The sequence below is a fragment of the Grus americana genome, chromosome 2 (assembly GCF_028858705.1).
Source record: "Grus americana isolate bGruAme1 chromosome 2, bGruAme1.mat, whole genome shotgun sequence".
NCBI lineage: Eukaryota > Metazoa > Chordata > Aves > Gruiformes > Gruidae > Grus > Grus americana.
In genome coordinates this window covers 13048219-13065645 of record NC_072853.1, presented here as the reverse complement: position 1 = coordinate 13065645, position 17427 = coordinate 13048219, and the positions used below count along the sequence as shown (strand labels likewise).

Genomic DNA, 17427 nt, shown 5'->3' with positions numbered 1-17427 from the left:
TACCTAAATACACAGTAATCACACAAAGTGTGACTGCATACTTTCATTCTTTTAAATACCTTAGTTTATTAAGTTAACACAAACTTTGCTTGTATTTGGGCTTTGATTCTTTTTTTTCCTTTCCTCATGTACTATTTTTATATGGATTTTGCCTTGAAGTTGCCATTGTTTGGCCTCAACTTTATCATTCCAACTTCACCAAATGCCTGAGATATTGATAGAATATATGTATAAAAATTTTATTATATAGTGGGTTTATAGATGAAATCACAGTTACAGGATAGTGAGCTTGTTGGTGCTTATAGAAGCAGTGGTGGGTTTGGATGTCAGAACTACATTTAAAGTCTTTTAAAGTCTCTCTAAAATGAGGTTACAGAGACGTTTATCTCTTTGTTTTCAAGGGTCGTGTACAGATGTGGGTCGACATGTTTCCTAAAGATATGCCTCTGCCAGGACCCCCAGTGGACATTTCACCAAGAAAACCCAAAGGGTAATACTCTATGTTTTTGTCCCAGCACAATGCCATAAGTCTTCGAAGACTGAGTCTTAAGTGTCTGGAAAGAACTGTAAAAAGAACTATCACAACTTCTGTGATCCTGAGAAAGTTTTCTTAGGTTCACATGACTTCAAGTACAAAGAGAGCATCTAGTTTGTTCTCCTCCATTAAACAACTCAAAGAACTGTTGATGATTTTTTCATCAATGGCTATCACACATCTCTTTTAGAAAGATATCCCTTTTTCATAGAGAGATTGCAGGTGGCTAGAGACAAGTATCCCTTAATAATTCTGATGTTATCATCCACTTGTTGAGCTGAAAGAAGTAATTCTAGTTTCACTACCTCTTTCAGCTACATAGCTTACTTGACCCTGGTTGAGATCTTTAATCTGATGCAATAGTATTACATCTATAGGATTCCCAGCACTTTGTTCAAAGATAAGATCAAGAAACACATAAAGCAGCAGCAACTGATAGAAGAGATATGTTTGGAATAACCTTCTGCCAAATTTCACACAGATATTTATGCTGCTTTATATGCAACACTACACATAGTTCTTCAAGCTAATTTAATGTTTATAAATGAAACACAAAAATGAGCAAGAGCATTCTCAGGCCATCCTGTTTTGGCTTTATTCCAATATTTTAGCAAGGCCTTTCCTGAGAATTTTATTTCTGAAGCAGCGTCAGGTGCTATTCCTGTATTATTTATGTTTGAACAAGAAACAATGAAATAAAATCTTGTTTCTTTTCCTTTACATTTACAAAAGCCAAGATTTGACAAAAATAAGAGTCTATGTAACAATTACTTTCTTCAGACCAGAACTTTCTATATAGCTCCTTAACAACAAGCATTTTCCAATCCAAAAAAGATTTAAAACTAATCATACCCACAAAACCGAATTGTTGCTGCCATTTTTGTAGTCTACAAAAGCGGGGAAAAATATTGTCAAACCATTAATTATGAGAACAAAAGTAAACATGCAAGCACGAGTTATACATTTTTGCTGAGAAATGCATATTTGCTGCAGCAAAACAGGCTCCAGGCTCCATAACACTTCAAACACTTTGTGAAAACAATCTCCGACAGAACAGGGATCTGACAGAGCATTGCAGATGAAAGTTTCTTTGGCTAGTTCAGAGGCTTCGTTTTCATGGTCAACATCTCCACAAGAGCCCCATGACCTAGGGTACCTAGTAACTTCTGGCATGAACTGTTTCACACCTGCGATTGAGGCTATTTCCAAGACAACACATCATATCAGAAAAAATCATATGTTGGTGTTCTCAAACATATTTGTTGGGTTTTTTTTTTATTTTGCAGTTCATACAATGACTCAAGGCATACCTAAATATTTGAATATCAATTTTTTATGTCACCTGCAACATCTGTATATCAGTTCAAGCTTCTAGAGCTTTGAATGGCCACCATAAATGTATATAGGGAGTGAAAAGGATGGGAAAGCTTTAATTCCTTTTACTGTTGCTTCTAAAGATCATTGCACTTGCTTAAATGAAAATATCTCTAAACAGTGCTTCTCTTCCCTTTCAGTGTACTGGATCTCACCAAATACAATGTTTTAGGCATTTCTTCTGAAAAGCATCTGCCAGGGAGTACTGTTTTTTATTAGCAAGCTGCCCACCAGAGCAGCATTGGAGACTGCTCTGATGATGTTGTTCAGATCAACTTTGCCTTGTTTCACTGTGGCATTTTTGTGAAAAGAATTTAAAAGGAACAGGCATATAAAAAGCAAAGAATTTTCCATCCATCCACAGTTGGCAGTCACTCTGCTGTCATCCAGCATGCTCCAAGAGCTGAGAGCAGCCACCATCCCCTCTCTATCACTACATTTTTGTAAACAGTAGAGGCCTGAGGCTGATGCTATTTTAAGAGTTTTGCACAAATACAACATTTCTCACTTTATAAAAGCATGATTTGATAGAGATTTACATTAGTGTCTGACCAGAGCTTGAGTATACACAGGCCTACTTTCTTTTCTTTTTCAGCTATGAACTGAGGGTAATAATCTGGAATACAGAGGATGTAATTCTAGAAGATGAAAATATCTTTACGGGGCAAAAATCAAGTGATATCTATGTAAAAGGGTAAGTTCGTCAGGACTTGTCTTCAAAAGAACATATAATATTTCATTTAAAAATCAAACAAAAAAATTATGTTGTGAGAATATCCGATAAACTATTTCTGTGACCTTGGCACTTTGCTCTAAATGCCTGTCCAAATTACTTATCTGTATTACATACAGTTTCTTTTTTTTTTTTATTCCTCCCCTCTTAAAATCAAATAACTGTAAAATGACACTAGTCCTTACTTCCTGCTCAGCCAGAGATGGCACGAGAACCAAGGGAGCAGGCTGAGGGAGGTTATCCTCCCCCTCTACTCTGCCCTGGTGAGGCCACATCTGGAGTCCTGTGTCCAGTTTTGGGCTCCCCAGTTCAAGAAAGAAAAAAAAAAAAACAAACCCTACTGGAGAGAGTCCAGTGGAGGGCTACGAGGATGATGAGCGGACTGGAGCATCTCTTGTATGAGGAAAGGCTGAGAGAGCTGGGTCTGTTTAGCCTGGAGAAGAGAAGACTGAGAGGGGATCTCATCAATGCTTATAAATATCTAAAGGGCAGATGTCTAGAGGAAGGGTCCAGACTCTTTTCAGGGGTGCCCAGTGACAGGACAAGGGGCAACGGGCACAAACTGGAACACAGGAAGTTCCAGCTGAATATGAGGAAAAACTTCTTCACTTTGAGGGTGACCGAGCACTGGGACAGGCTGCCCAGAGAGGTTGTGGAGTCTCCTTCTCTGGAGATATTCAAAACCTGCTTGGACGTGATCCTGTGCAACCTGCTCTAGGTGATCCTGCTTTAGCAGGGGATTGAACTAGATGATCTGTAGAGAGGGCCCTTCCAACCTATACTGCTCTGTGATTCTGTGAATCTGTGAACCAGGCCACAGTTTAGCAGAGATCAAACACTGAATTTGACCTGTAAGGGTTTGCAAAGATGCAGAGAGGTATGAAATAATCAGAGAAAAAGAAATTATGACCACATTAGAAACAAGACAGCACATATATTCCAGGTTATTTCCATGGGAAATATTTTCTAACCTCATGTGGGGAGAGTGAATGACTATGGCCATGCTGGGGAGAATGTCATGTGGGCACTTTCTGCTCTCCATCTCCTTCCTGCTGCAGACAAAATGCCTGTCACAGCTTCAGAGATGTAACTGGGATAATCAGTAAATGGGAATGATTTCACATAAATAAAATGAAAAGAGAGTGAAAGGGAAGCTCGACACTCAAAACAGCTCTTTCCTGAGATTGTAGCAGGATATTTCTTAAAATTACTTGCATGTTTTGGAGTACTGCTTTGCACTTTCTGCATCTGAGCACAATTTGAATGCAGGTACCAGATAGGGTGGGGGGAAACTATGACAGCAGGAAGTATTGGAAACCTCAGGTGAGAGACTGGTCTTAGATTTCTTGCTGTGTTTCCACTACTACTTCCTTGTGTCTAAATTGGAGAGACATGGACTGGACCAATGGACCACTCAGTGGATAAGGAATTGGCTGCATGGTCGCACTCAAAAGAGCTGCAGTCAACCGCTCGATGTCCAAGTGGAGACCAGTGATGACTGATGTTCCTCAGGGATCGGTACTGGGACCGGCACTGTTCAACATCTTTGTCAGCAACATGGACAGTGGGATCGAGTGCACCCTCAGCAAGTTTGCTGACAACCCCAAGCTGTGTGGTGTGGTTGACACGCTGGAGGGAAGGGATGTTATCCAGAGGGACCTTGGCAGGCTTGAGAGGTGGGCCCGTGCAAACCTCATGAAGTTCAACAAGACCAAGTGAAAGGTCCTGCATGTGGGTCGGGGCAATCCCAAGCACAGCTACAGGCTGGGCAGAGAATGGATTGAGAGCAGCCCTGAGGAGACAGACTTGGGGTGTTGGTTGATGAGAAGCTCAACATGACCCAGCAAAGTGCGCTTGCAGCCCAGAAAGCCAAACATATCCTGGGCTGCATCAAAAGAGGCGTGACCAGCAGGTTGAGGGAGGTGATTGTGCCCCTCTACTCCGCTCTCGTGAGACCCCACCTGGAGTATTGCGTCCAGCTCTGGGGCCCCCAACATAGGAAGGACATGGACCTCTTGAAGCAAGTCCAGAGGAAGGCCACGAAGATGATCAGAGGGCTGGAGCACCTCTCCTATGAGGACAGGCTGAGAGAATTGGGCTTGTTCAGCCTGGAGAAAAGAAGGCTCCGGGGAGACCTTATAGCAGCCTTCCAGTACCTGAAGGGGGCCTACAAGAAATCTGGAGAGGGTCTGTTTACAAGGGCATGTAGTGATAGGACAAGGGGCAATGGTTTTAAGCTGAAGGAGGGTAGATTTAGATTAGATATTAGGAAGAAATTCTCCATTATGAGGGTGGTGAGGCACTGGAACAGGTTGCCCAGAGAAGCTGTGGATGCCCCCTCCCTGGAAGTGTTCAAGGCCAGGCTGGATGTGGCTTTGGGCAACGTGGTCTAGTGGAGGGTGTCCCTGCCCATGGCAGGGGGGTTGGAACTAGATGATTTTTCAGGTCCCTTCCAACCCAAAGCATTCTATGATTTTATATTAGAGAGTGAGATTAGTATGCCAATATGAATTGTGTCATTGTGCAATCCTGGAAAAATCTGAATTTGTAGAGCACTAGGGACATGGAAAAATTAATTTCCTTAAAAATCCTGTTGCAGTATTGCTGATGACCAAATACAAAGAGCTGGAGTCTGCAGCTGCAGTCTGATAGCAGCTTTTACCCCTGACTAGGGTATATCTGCATGCATTTTACCAAGGAAACTTGCATTAGCTCTGAGCAAGCTGTGTGGGGCACCAGGACTTGTACCACTCCTTTGGAGCAAGCGATATTAGGCCAGGTGAAGCACGCACCAATACAACCATATCATCCCCAGAGTGCAACAAGTGTGGTTACCACATACACTGGCTGAGCAAACCTCTCCTTGCACGTCCCTGAGAGGAGCTACTCTGAAATCACTGGTGTTCACATGGATATACCCAATTTAGCAATAAACTAACGTCTTCAGAGCACTAGCAAAGTAGCTCTGAGGGCATGAAATAGAGGAAATAAATAGGGAGCCAGCCTTTGTGCTGAGCTGTGTGATAATATGAGGACACCACTATCAATGCCAGAGTGGTCTGATGGGGAAAGCCAGGAGTGGATAACTTTTTGCTTTTGTGCCTTAATGATGAAGACACAAATCTCATTATGTTCAGACAGTGCACGTGGCACTGAATCTGTCACCAGGCATGGATTTGCACTGGGGGCAGTGCTGTGCTTGGGATTGTTACTGTTTTTCTCAATTCCTTTTTGAAATAATGGGGCTTGCTGGGAAAAAGCCACTCTTTGGATGCAGCACAAAAATGCTAATTTCTACTCAAGCTGTGATAAATCATCTTCAGAACTAAAACATACCTACCTGGATCATTACCTCAGTGGAGCTCTTCAGAGAAGAAGATTATGTTTAGGAAAGCATTGTCCTTTTGTACCATAGATTCCACATCGGTCGTTGTGCATACTGTAGCAGAAACCAAGAGGAAATCACAAGAAAAAAATGGAGACTTCTCCAGCCATATGTATGCCATGTTTATATCCCCAAACAGCAACTGCAAACAATTTAGACTCTAACACAGAATTTATTAGTGTGGCACAACATGAATACAGGATGATTAGTAGTGGATAAATGACTGAGTGTCTTTGCCTGTCCCATAGCAAATGGCCAACTGGTATTTTGGGGTCTTGATCAAAATAAAAATCATGTTCTCACTCTCAGCTTTTGATCATCACTGGCCATTGCTGCAGTCTGTGCCACAGCTGTGAGGTGGCCAAGATCCCTGAGCCAGGGCTGTTGCTGCGTGTCACAGTCCTGAACGATGTGTTACCTCTACTGATTAGGTAGGAATTAGTAGATGATCATGCTTGTAAGCAAATAATGACAACCACAATTCAAGCTCCCCTGGTGACAGCAGTGCTTTCCACTGTGTGCTTGCCATAGGTGGCTAAAGGGTCTGGAAGAGGACAAGCAGGAGACAGACGTACATTACAACTCCTTGACAGGAGAGGGCAACTTCAACTGGCGCTTTGTGTTCCCGTTCCACTATCTCCCAGCAGAGAAACAAATGGTGGTTAGTAAAAGAGAAAACATATTTTCCTTGGAAAAGACAGAGCGCAAAATACCTGCTGAGCTGGTGCTTCAAGTGTGGGACTTTGAAAGACTCTCTGCAGATGATTTCTTGGGTAAGTATGTGATAGAGCTGACTGAACTTCACCTGAGGTCTTGCCAGACCTGTATTTTGTACAGGTATGTACAAAGTGGTGTCTGAGACACAACTTTTGCTTGTCTTTGAAGCATCACATTGCAAACTTACACATTTCTTGGAGAGGGAATAATTAGGAACGCAGATGAGACGATGCCAGGGCAATACAAATGAATGACTGACAGTATAGAGAGATCCCCAGCTCTGAAACTTGTGCCCAAGCTGCTGCATTGCTCCATGTATCTCATCTGGAAGCTGTTGTTTGAATGCCATCATGTCTGTCTGGTCTCTGAGTGTTGTCACATTACTTCTCTCTTTAGGAACTCTTGAATTGAACCTGAATGGATTCCCTCGAGCAGCAAAGACCGCCAAGAGCTGTGACCTAGGCATGGTCATGGCAGCAAGTGAAGAAAATAAGATGTCCATATTTCAGCAGAAGCGTGTCAGAGGCTGGTGGCCTTTCATCAAGGCTGGGGAGCTCACGGTATGCAGCTCACTACAGATGAGCAGCTTTTCTCTGGGACTGATATGCTCTGCTGAAATCCCGAGATAGATGCTAATTTTGGCTATGGCATCTGAAGAACAACCACCCCTGGCAATCCATAGGACTCCTCCAAACTTTAATGGTTCCCCATAGATTTGGTTCAGATAATCCCAGGCAACCAGAGCACTTTGTAATTTTTCTTTGCTTTCTTCCACTCTTCATCTCCCAACACACTGGATGGGTAGAGTGGAAAATCAGGTGTTTCCAGCCAATTTTATGTCAGCTGAGGAAATCCTGGGAGGAATCTCACCTGCTTGTTTATTTCTTTACTATTTATTTCTCACTTCAACCAGAGCAAAGGAACTGATTTTGAAGTCTACCATTATTCTCCTTGCTAGTGACACTTCTTAAGTAGAAAGAGCACAGTCCTCTCTCCTTGTTGAAGTGTGCTCAATAAGCCGATATTTTTTGGTTTAGTGGCAGAATACAATTGGTATAAAGGAATGCAAAGGACAATGACAGCTTCCCCCAAACTCCGCAGGAGTTTTTATGTTAGAAGTATCCTCCTAAGAAGAATATAAATGCTGCCACACAAATTTTCATTTACCTGAAGTCTCTAGTGTAACAAGGCTTGCAGCAGGGTGTAAATTTCTCTCAGTGTGTACCCAGCCATTTATCTCAGGATTTTCTGCTGCAGCTTCTCTTCATAATGTTGTAGTGCTTTCTGTATATAATCTGAAGCTACACTGAAATTCTCACTGTTTAATACAACTTCTCCATTTTCCCTGTCTTTAAGGCTCCTTTGTACTGTTACAGCAGTATAGGGATCCTCAGTGGAAATGAAAGACAGCTCTGATCCTCTGTTTCCTAGGTGGAGTGCGTGTATCTAGGCATGAAGTACATCCTGAAAGTTAACTCTGCACATGGTCTTTGGGACATGTTTACATGAAACAGAGCATGAAGCAGAGCTGTGTGAGCTAGTAAAGGAAAATCCAAGCTGATGTGCTCACGTGGCCCCAGAGCACTTTGGGAGCTGGGACCCGAACCCGGCATCCCTGCAGCCCAGTTCTGGGAATAGTGTGGTTGGAGTCTTTTTAGGTGCATCCAAACCCTCTGGGGACACAGAGCAAGAGCTACAAGCTACCTTCCTGTAGTATAGCCTTCTACAAATTCACCTACCTTGGCCCTTTTTTAGGGGATCTCCCTCCCTCCCTCTCCAGACTTTCATTGATTCTCCAAGGGTTTTCTTAAACCTAACCCTTCCTTCATATTTCTATCCATTCCAGCAAGAAGAATATTTTAATAAAAAGTGCCATCTTCAGGTTCGTTGCCTTCTTCAGACTGAAGGTGACTGTGTACTTTCCATGGATTTTGTGAACAGGCTCCACTCCCAAATCCCTGCTTTACCTCCATTTTCTCAACTCTAGTACAATTGATTGTCTTTCTTCTGGTCCAGTTTCATCTCTTGATCCCCTTGTCTTCCACGATGATCCCTTTTACCTGCATCCTTCTTTCAGCTCAGTTCTGTGCTGAATCCTAGCCACTGCGCATAGGTTAACACTTTAGGTTTTAATATCCATAAAGGTATGAGGTAGGAAAATAACAAATACAGGAGAAGTCTTATTTTTCATCCATCACAGATTTTACGAAGCTGATTTGATTTACCAGCTCTTCATTGTTACTGGAATGTTTAAATCGCTGAAATCTTAATTTATTTTCCTTTGGCCTAATTAAGTCTGTAGTGGAGATAGTACTGAAGAATGTACTTGGATGAACAGGGAAAAGAGAGAATGTCTCTGTAACCTAACAAACAGAAATATCAACAGATTTGTTGCTGTGAGTGCAAGGGAAAAACAAATATTTAACCCATATTTAGGAAGCTCTAACTTCCCTAGCAGAAGTTACAGTTGATACTAAGAGTCCAAATAGCTCAGATTACGTATTTCTACTGCAAGGTGTAGCAGACATGATCTTTTATAAGTGCTAATATTTTCTTGGTCACTCAACAAGCTTTAATGGCTTGTCACAATGAAAACAAGCAGTAAACCAGCAGTTATATTCCATTATGACATTTCTGAATTCTAGAAATTATCAGTAAGTTGATGAACAAAGTTGTCCTTTTGTCACAACTCCAAGTATCATCTGGCCATCCATCAAGAAAATTGACTCCGAATCCACCTACCAGTCCGCTGGTCTTTTAGTCTGAACAGAACTCTCTAGGACTGCATGACATTTTCTGCACACAGATCTCATTTCTATACATCTTCCTTTTGTGAGCTGAGACCCCACAGGTCAACTGCTCCAGCACTTGTGACTGGCTGAATTTCACCCCATTGGTGGACTACACCTCATCCACATCAGCAACGCAGCTTCCATCTCAGCCAGTCAGTGCTGCCAGGACGTGTGATAGACAGAAGACAGGTTTTCTCAGATGAATTACGTTATAATTTAGGAAGCAGAAAAAATATATATGGGTCTGGCAGAAAACATCCTACCTCTCTTTCCCCACAGTCTTTGAGCATAAGTCAGGAATTTGGTGCCTGGGTTTTCCTTTGTGCTTCAACTACAAAGACTTTATCTTATTTTCTTTAATCAATCTCCTTTGCCCTCAGCTGGTTCCATAATTTCTCCACAAGCTGAATCCTGCTGTGATTTAATTATAATAACCCAGGATTGGATGCTTACATATGATCTCTCTGATCCAGGGCAAGGTAGAAGCTGAGTTTCACTTAGTCACAGCAGAAGAAGCTGAGAAGAATCCAGTAGGCAAAGCTCGAAAGGAGCCCGAGCCCTTGGAAAAACCCAAGTGAGTAGAATCATACTCATTAAACAAGCTGGGGCAGGGGTGTTCAGCAGGAGACGGGGAAGAGCAGGTCTCCTTGCTCCTCTCCTGGCTTTTGTCCTCTTTCCTGCTGTAACCTTGAGCAAGTCATTTGTCCAACTTGTGCTTTTCCTGGCTGCTGGCACTCATAGCTGGCAGCACCTTCCAGATTAGCTGAAATGCCTTCCTCTGGAAGCCCAAATAAATTGCATTGCTGCACATGTGTCATCAGCTAGGGTTCACACACGGGCTCATTCCATAGCTGACCTGGCATGTGATAACCTCTTAAACCATCATAACTTATGCATACACCCAACACCTTAATTTGGTCACCTATAAAGATCAGATGGATTATATTTATTATATTAAGAGGATAACTATAAGCCATTAGTGTTTAAGCGCTTTAAAATGACTGAAATATTTCCTATGTCCAGGGGTTTTTTTTTAATATGAACATTAGGAGACAGAGTCTTAGTATTAGGAAAACAGAATTTTGGATATTAGGAAAAATTTAATCACTGAAAGGGTTGTCAAGCACTGGAACAGGCTGCCCAGGGAAGTGGTTGAGTCACCATCCCAGGAGGTATTTACAAGACATGTAGATGTGGTGCTCAGGGACATGGTTTAGTGGTGGACTTGGCAGTGCTAGGTTTATGGTTGGACTCAATGATCTTAAAGGTCTTTTCCAACATAAATTATTCTATGATGCTGTGATTCTATGATTCTAAGAATTATCTACGCACATTTAAAGGTGTCTTAGTTGCTACATGTCCGTGAAAAACTGACCTCTGCATCATATGTCTATTTATTTTTGCATAAATTAATCACTTGCAGATAAAGTGATAAAATTAAAATCAGGTCATATGGGAATGATATGACTTTAACAAATCTGTCTGTAATATTTTTGTACTTCATAATGAAATAATGAAGATGTTTGTTTTTCATCATACTTTTTAATGAGGACATTTTAAGTGGTTTAATAGAGGCAGATGATCTAGAAGGAGTATTTTATATTTCAGTATTTGTCACATCAAAAAAAATATTATCAGCTGAGATTTTTTGCATTCAGAAAAGATGTACTTCTAATCTATTTTAGCTCAAGTACTTTGTTCTACTAAAGTAATGAGCTAGATTTAAAAAAAGAGAGAGAGAAATTGATGTTATATTTCCTGCTACCAAAGCTTCTACGAAACAATTGCTAATCATAATGGTAATCATTGCACATTCTGTTTAATTTTGTTGGTTTGATATATATCTCATCATAAACATGAAAAAGCAGAAAATGACATAAAGGTGTGATTGCCAATACCCCTACAAAAGTTATAAATTTAGCCTGAAAATTAGAGGTATCAGATATTTGTTGAAAATTAGCCTTAGAAAGACGTTAATCAATCATTTCACCCAAGATCTTTACCCAAAGGCAGGATGAGCTATGCCTGACAGATGTCTGTCTGAAAGAATTAGGGTGGAGCTAATCTCACTCGACGTTACCCATCTCAGAAGGAGGCGATTCAGGCTCCTTTTGAGGCTGCTCATGTACAGGCGGGGGAGTCATCCCATTTACCTAACATGATCTTAAGATGGGAGCTGGGGAGTGGGATGAATTGTCCTCCAGAAGGTCCTTCCTCTCCACATGCAGACAGCCCAGGACTGACCAGGTTGGGCACCTAAATTTTAAAGTTAGACAAAATAAATCCTAAGGTTACTAAAGCAACATCAGCATGTGGATAGTAAATACTATTTTAGCTAGACACGCACTTACTGGAAAGAGAATAAACTAATAGCTGAAAACATTGCATGCCTCAGATCCATAAAGCTGGTATTAAAGTTTACCAGCTCAGTGCCCCTGAGTGATGGAATATGTGGTTCATACACACAGAGTATTCAAAATAATTGAGAGATAACAGATAACTGTTTCTGCACCTCAGATGACTTCTCTTCGGGAAGAAGTGGATCTCAATGAGCTTTGTGTCAGGACTTCCATATCTCTATGCCAGTACTGCAGGTTCACATTTTTTTTGCTAATCATGTAGGCTCACACAGAGGGGCAGAGAAATATTGAGATTGAGTAATTAAGTTTTTAAATTAAGAAACAAAATAATTTCAAACCCAAAATTGTCTTCTAGGAGCTACTAGACAGTAGCAGACTCTTCAATGTACCAGAGCAAAGGTGGACAAAGATTAAATGTTTGGGAACTAAAGAGAAATGTGCTAATGAGAAATAAGGTGCAGTGAGCGTAATTTCCTGCTGGCCAAAGCACCATGAGGTTATCCATCTCTCCATCTCTGCCAGTCAAGACAGGATGCTTTTCCAGATGCACTCTTTTATAACAAATATGCTGCTGTAACTGGTACTGAATTCTATTGCTTATGTTGCAGAGAAAACAACTTAAATGAGCAACAGTTTGGCTTTTTTTTCCTTGTCTTTAAAGGTTATGAAAAGCCCTGAAGTAGTTGGAACGTGCAGACTAATCATTTTGTTACTCAAGTCTGTGATTCACTGTTTTACTCTTCAGAGTATCCACTTTTTAATAATTCCTTTTACCCTGGAGGGCTTATTTGTTGATTTATTTCTGAGTCATTTCTACCTCAGTATAAAACACAGTCCTTAATTAAAAGTTGGCCTTTTGGATTTACAGCCTTTCTGTCACATTAGCATGCACTTCCATATGCTGAATGCTGAATTCTCTGGATGACTAAGACATTACTTAAATTCCTTAAACAGTGCTCTGGAGTAAGACACAGACATTGCTTTTTGTGACCCTCAGTCTTAATTTCATTCTCCTTACTGCTGCACCATCTGCACAATTACCGAGATATTGGGTATGAAAGACAACCTGCACCCAGTTTTGTAGATGTTAATGTTGCTCCATACCACCGTACTCATCAGGTCATCCCATCATACAAAGCTGACAGATGCTGCCTCAGCTCATCGCAGGGGTAGGGCTGTTGAAGTCAGAGGCAGACTAACCTCCCAAGCTGGGTGGCATGCTGGAGGAGAGACCGCGCCAACATTTTTCCTAAGGAGAACATTGTTTTCTTCTTTGTATACAGCCAGCTTTGCTGTACAGTGTGAAGAAACTCCTGGTTATGGAGGAGAATACAACACGGGGCAACATATGGAAAAAACTTAGGATTGTGCAGTGCAGATATTCTCTGTTAGGAGAAGGTGGCTCTAGGCAAACTGCCTAGATTTTGAGTTTCATCTCATCTCCATTTTCAGGAGGTCCGTTTTAAATTTCCTTCTGAAAATATGCCATTTTGGGCTGTATGCCAGGCCTGAGCTGGGTCAGGCTGTTATGGCACCATGACTGTCACTGATCAATCAGATTTTTTGTAGTGATTCATTACTCCTTTTGCAATGCTAAATTCATTGCAATGATTAGAAAGCTTTTGTGCTCATGTTCAAGATGTCTTAATTTCTTCTTTAGGATTTATCATGACCTTGTCTGCAATTTTGAACCCCGTATCTTGCCTTAAATTGCAGTAGGTATGAAGTGTGAATGGCAGTTTCCTTTTGAGTGGTGTGTGGAGCTTGAGCTCAGGGACAGATGGAAGAAGAGTGACCCAATAGTATGTGAAACTCATGGAAGTTCCCTCTAAGCTCTTTAGTGGGTTCTCAGGAGTTAAAGGACCTTTTTAGTCTCAAATATATATTTTGCAGTGGGGTAGCTTTGGAAATGGCTGGATCTGCCTTTACAAAAGTTTTTCTCTTTTTTTTTCTTCCCCTTTAGCCGACCAGATACATCCTTCTCTTGGTTTGTAAATCCTTTCAAGTGTTTGTATCACCTGATCTGGAGAAATTACAAGAAGTACATCATCATCGGCATAATTCTACTTGTTCTCATTGTCTTCCTGGTGCTCTTCATCTACACGTTGCCAGGTGCAATCAGTCGTAGGATAGTTGTAGGAAAACCGTAGGTTATGAATCTTATTGTAACCAATCATATACAAACAATTCAGATATAAAATAAAAGTCAGGCATATAGAATTAATCAACCTGAAACACATCTTGTAAAAAGAAAACATAACTATTTATATCAGAAACTGGAGGTCTCTTACAATATTTTGACTTCATCTTTGGCAGCTCATTCACACCCAGTCTTATTGTACATTATCATGACATACTGCTGCAGCTTTAATGAAAGTTTGATTCTGCGCCTAAAACTGAGTTTGAAAGTAAATTCCTTAATTCTATGTGGAAACTGATTTGTCAGACAAATAGTTATTATTACAGACAAATGATTAAATATTAAGAGCAAAATCTGTACACATGTATAGTTCAGCCTTTGCCTAGTTTTGTAACTAATTATTTGAACTGTTTTTCAACGACCTTATAATGGCATGATTATTTTGAGATAAAAGGTTTATTTAAAAAAAAATCTAAGGTTAAATTGCCTCATGTTGTGTCATGTGCAGAATTCATCCTGCACCTCTCTGTAGGAGCTCTGTGCTCTGTAAAGACATCTGACACACTTATAAATGAGGTAAGTGTTGGTGACAGGGGGAGGTAGAAGCAGAGATGGAAAGAACTTTTTTCGGCTGTGGTTTGAAAGTGCTGGATGTCGCTGGAGGAGGCGGATCAGGAAGATAAAGACTCAGCCACAAGCACTGTGGTAGCAAATGATCCTTGTAAAGGAGAGGGAACAGGGAGAATCCTGCGGCTTGACGAGCAGAGGGAAAGAGGAATGGAAAAGAGAAGGGCTGCAGAGTGGAAAAAATAATGGAGGATTAAAGAAAACAAGGAATAAAACATTACACAGTTGTCAATGTGAAAGTCTTCATCCTACTTAAGAATACAGAAAATGCTGCAGCCTGTGTCATGCGCAAGGCAAGGCTTGGTAACTTAATGACCCCATTTGGCCTTACAATGAGTGGTTGTGAATTTGAAGTAGCTATAGAAATCTCCTCTAGTCTCATCCATGGTTAGACATGTTATAAAGGTGACCTTTGAGAAAATGCTTTCCATCATGCTCCACTCATACAAACTGTGAGCACCCTTTGCAAATTTTTAAGTATCAAAAGAAAAGGAAAACCGAGAAATGGTGATAATTCTGCCAAGCTCAGGGTGCAGGAATAGAAATGTAGGCATCAGCATCATTCTCAGAGGCCAATTCTATGGGAAGCCTGTGTGGTACTGCTTGTACCTGGCCTGTTAAGGCTGTGCAATGAGCCTCTGTGTTCCCCTCTGGCCTACAACACAGGTAATTGCATTATTCTGAAAAATGGATGTTGGTGGAACTTCCACAGAGAAAAATATTTTACATTTTAAAAGGATTTTAGAGACTTATTTTGGGTGAGATGAATTGCTCTAAAAGTGTATCATATTCTTCATCCCACTGATGATAAAGACAGATGGCTAAAGACAGGCTGAAAGCATCCCGTCCCCACCCCATACAGCAGATTGTGACTCAGTATTTCTTCTGAATTTCATGTTCTAAGTATACAATAAATAGAACTGAATTATTTAGGTATGTGATTAATTACATTACAACTAGACATGTGGCAAAGGACCACACTGGATGGGTTTTACTGTTGGGCTATTTTCCTTTAGAAGTGCATTTAATATGACCAAGAAATTAGAACACAATTACATGGTTGAATCTGCACTAGTTAAATGTAGCAGTGCAAGACAGTGACATGGAAAGGTGCTGATTACCCTCGAGTCCCTCTTCATCTCATATCTCTCTGCAGTGGGCCCTCATCTGGTGCAGCCTCTGCTCACACAACATGTGTGACACATTCCTCTGAAACCGCTTGTTTTTCAATTTTGTGCTATTTTGCAATTGAGCCTGTATGAAACAGAAAAGGAAATGTTATTTCTCCTAACATGTCTCACCATACTATGAATTTTGGAAATACAATTTAAAAGCTCCAATAAAAGCAAATAAAATTATTTTGGTGCAAAAGGTAGGAGATGAAGTTGTGACAATCGGAGTATGTTGTGACAATCTAGAGGTGATGGTTCTGATTTTTTTTCCAGTGTGTCAGGGCAGTAGGCCTCACCCTGCATGGCAGCTGCTGTGACCATCTGTCCTTACTCTGCTTGTTTGCCCTTACTGCCAAGGACTGTGTGAAGTGCTGAACTGTGGCTTGAGCACCCTGCCCTTGCTGGAGGGTCCTCCTGCACAGCTCCAGGGCCAAGCCTTGCCTCTGGACCCCAGCAGCAAGCACAGAGTGGCAGCACTGTTAGGATGAGATGGATGAAAAGGCATCCCCCTCCAAGTCCTGGTCTCAGTCTGGATGAGCAGGGACCTTGTAAAGACCCTGTCTCCTTTTGTCCCTTGCATATCAGTGCAGATAGCCACCTCCTTCACCTCTGCTGGCCCTTGGGTCTTCAATCCCCTGCAGCGTGGCCATTTCTGAGCCCCTTGTATTGCTGAACACCAAGGTCCCCTTACCCCTGTGTGGCCCTGCAGTCTCGGCTAAAAAGGGCATCACACAGCCAAAAAGGAAGCTAACACCTCCACAACTCTTAAACTGCCCATCACTACACTCAACACATGTAAGCTGATCTGGATAGCTTTGTCTCATAGGACAAAGCTAAATCAAATACCTCTCAATGATCTTCCAGATGGCTACAAAGTAGCTGGAGAGGTAGGGCTGTCAGTAAGTATTAAAGAGACAAAGTATAGCAGCACTCAATGCTGGACTACTTGTACAGATGCTAGATGTTACAATTTTGCATCTTAATTGAGTTTATGGTGACATGGGCTTTGTGGTTAATAGGGAGTGAGGTTTATATCGAGGATTGCTGTTATTGTCAGGGACTCCTATCTATTTCATACAAAAAGAAGGAATCTTTATCCTGAACAGTTATCTCAACATTGATCTGCAATTATTTTGGCTCAATTTTGAGGCTAGCTTGGCCTCAACAACTTGGAGTTTTATCAACTGGCTTCTGACCACAAATAGCTCATTAAATAGCTGAGTGCTACCATTGGCAAGTACAAGATCTGTGGATGTAGGATTGTGCTCTCAGAATGGGAAGGCTAGCCAGGAATCCCCGAAATATTTGGAAATAATAGCCTAACACTGCTGATCATCATGTCCTGCTTTGAGACATTTGGCTTGCAACAATAAACACTGCTTTTTGCACACAAAAATCTTCTCAGATGTTATCCTTCTGGGGGGCAAACCTGAAAGATTGGAAGACCTATGCGTGAACTGTGGAAGACAGACTCAGGTTTGGGGTGTAATAATTTCTGAGTGCCCAATTTCAGGTACCCTGGCTCAGATTTTTAGACACAAACTCACCTCCTCCTGGCATGTAAGTAGCAGAGTGGGTACAGAGTCCCATGA

At 41.4% G+C, this 17427-nt stretch overlaps 1 protein-coding gene across 7 annotated transcripts in view; it reads left to right on the top strand.

Annotated features, from left to right (window-relative positions):
* Window positions 1-17215, top strand: part of FER1L6 (fer-1 like family member 6) — a 101552-nt gene extending 84337 nt beyond the window's left edge. For 6 of the 7 annotated variants that reach the window (XM_054815514.1, XM_054815517.1, XM_054815513.1 and 3 more), the window contains 6 exons: window positions 402-490; window positions 2505-2603; window positions 6559-6800; window positions 7141-7304; window positions 10010-10110; window positions 13860-17215. In XM_054815514.1, the coding sequence (XP_054671489.1) occupies window positions 402-490; window positions 2505-2603; window positions 6559-6800; window positions 7141-7304; window positions 10010-10110; window positions 13860-14046 (882 nt within the window). In that variant the 3' untranslated portion in view covers window positions 14047-17215. Of the gene's footprint in view, window positions 1-401; window positions 491-2504; window positions 2604-6558; window positions 6801-7140; window positions 7305-10009; window positions 10111-13859 lie in introns of those variants that run through there. The other variant, XM_054815518.1, reaches the window with a different exon arrangement.
* Window positions 17216-17427: the final 212 nt, after the last annotated feature.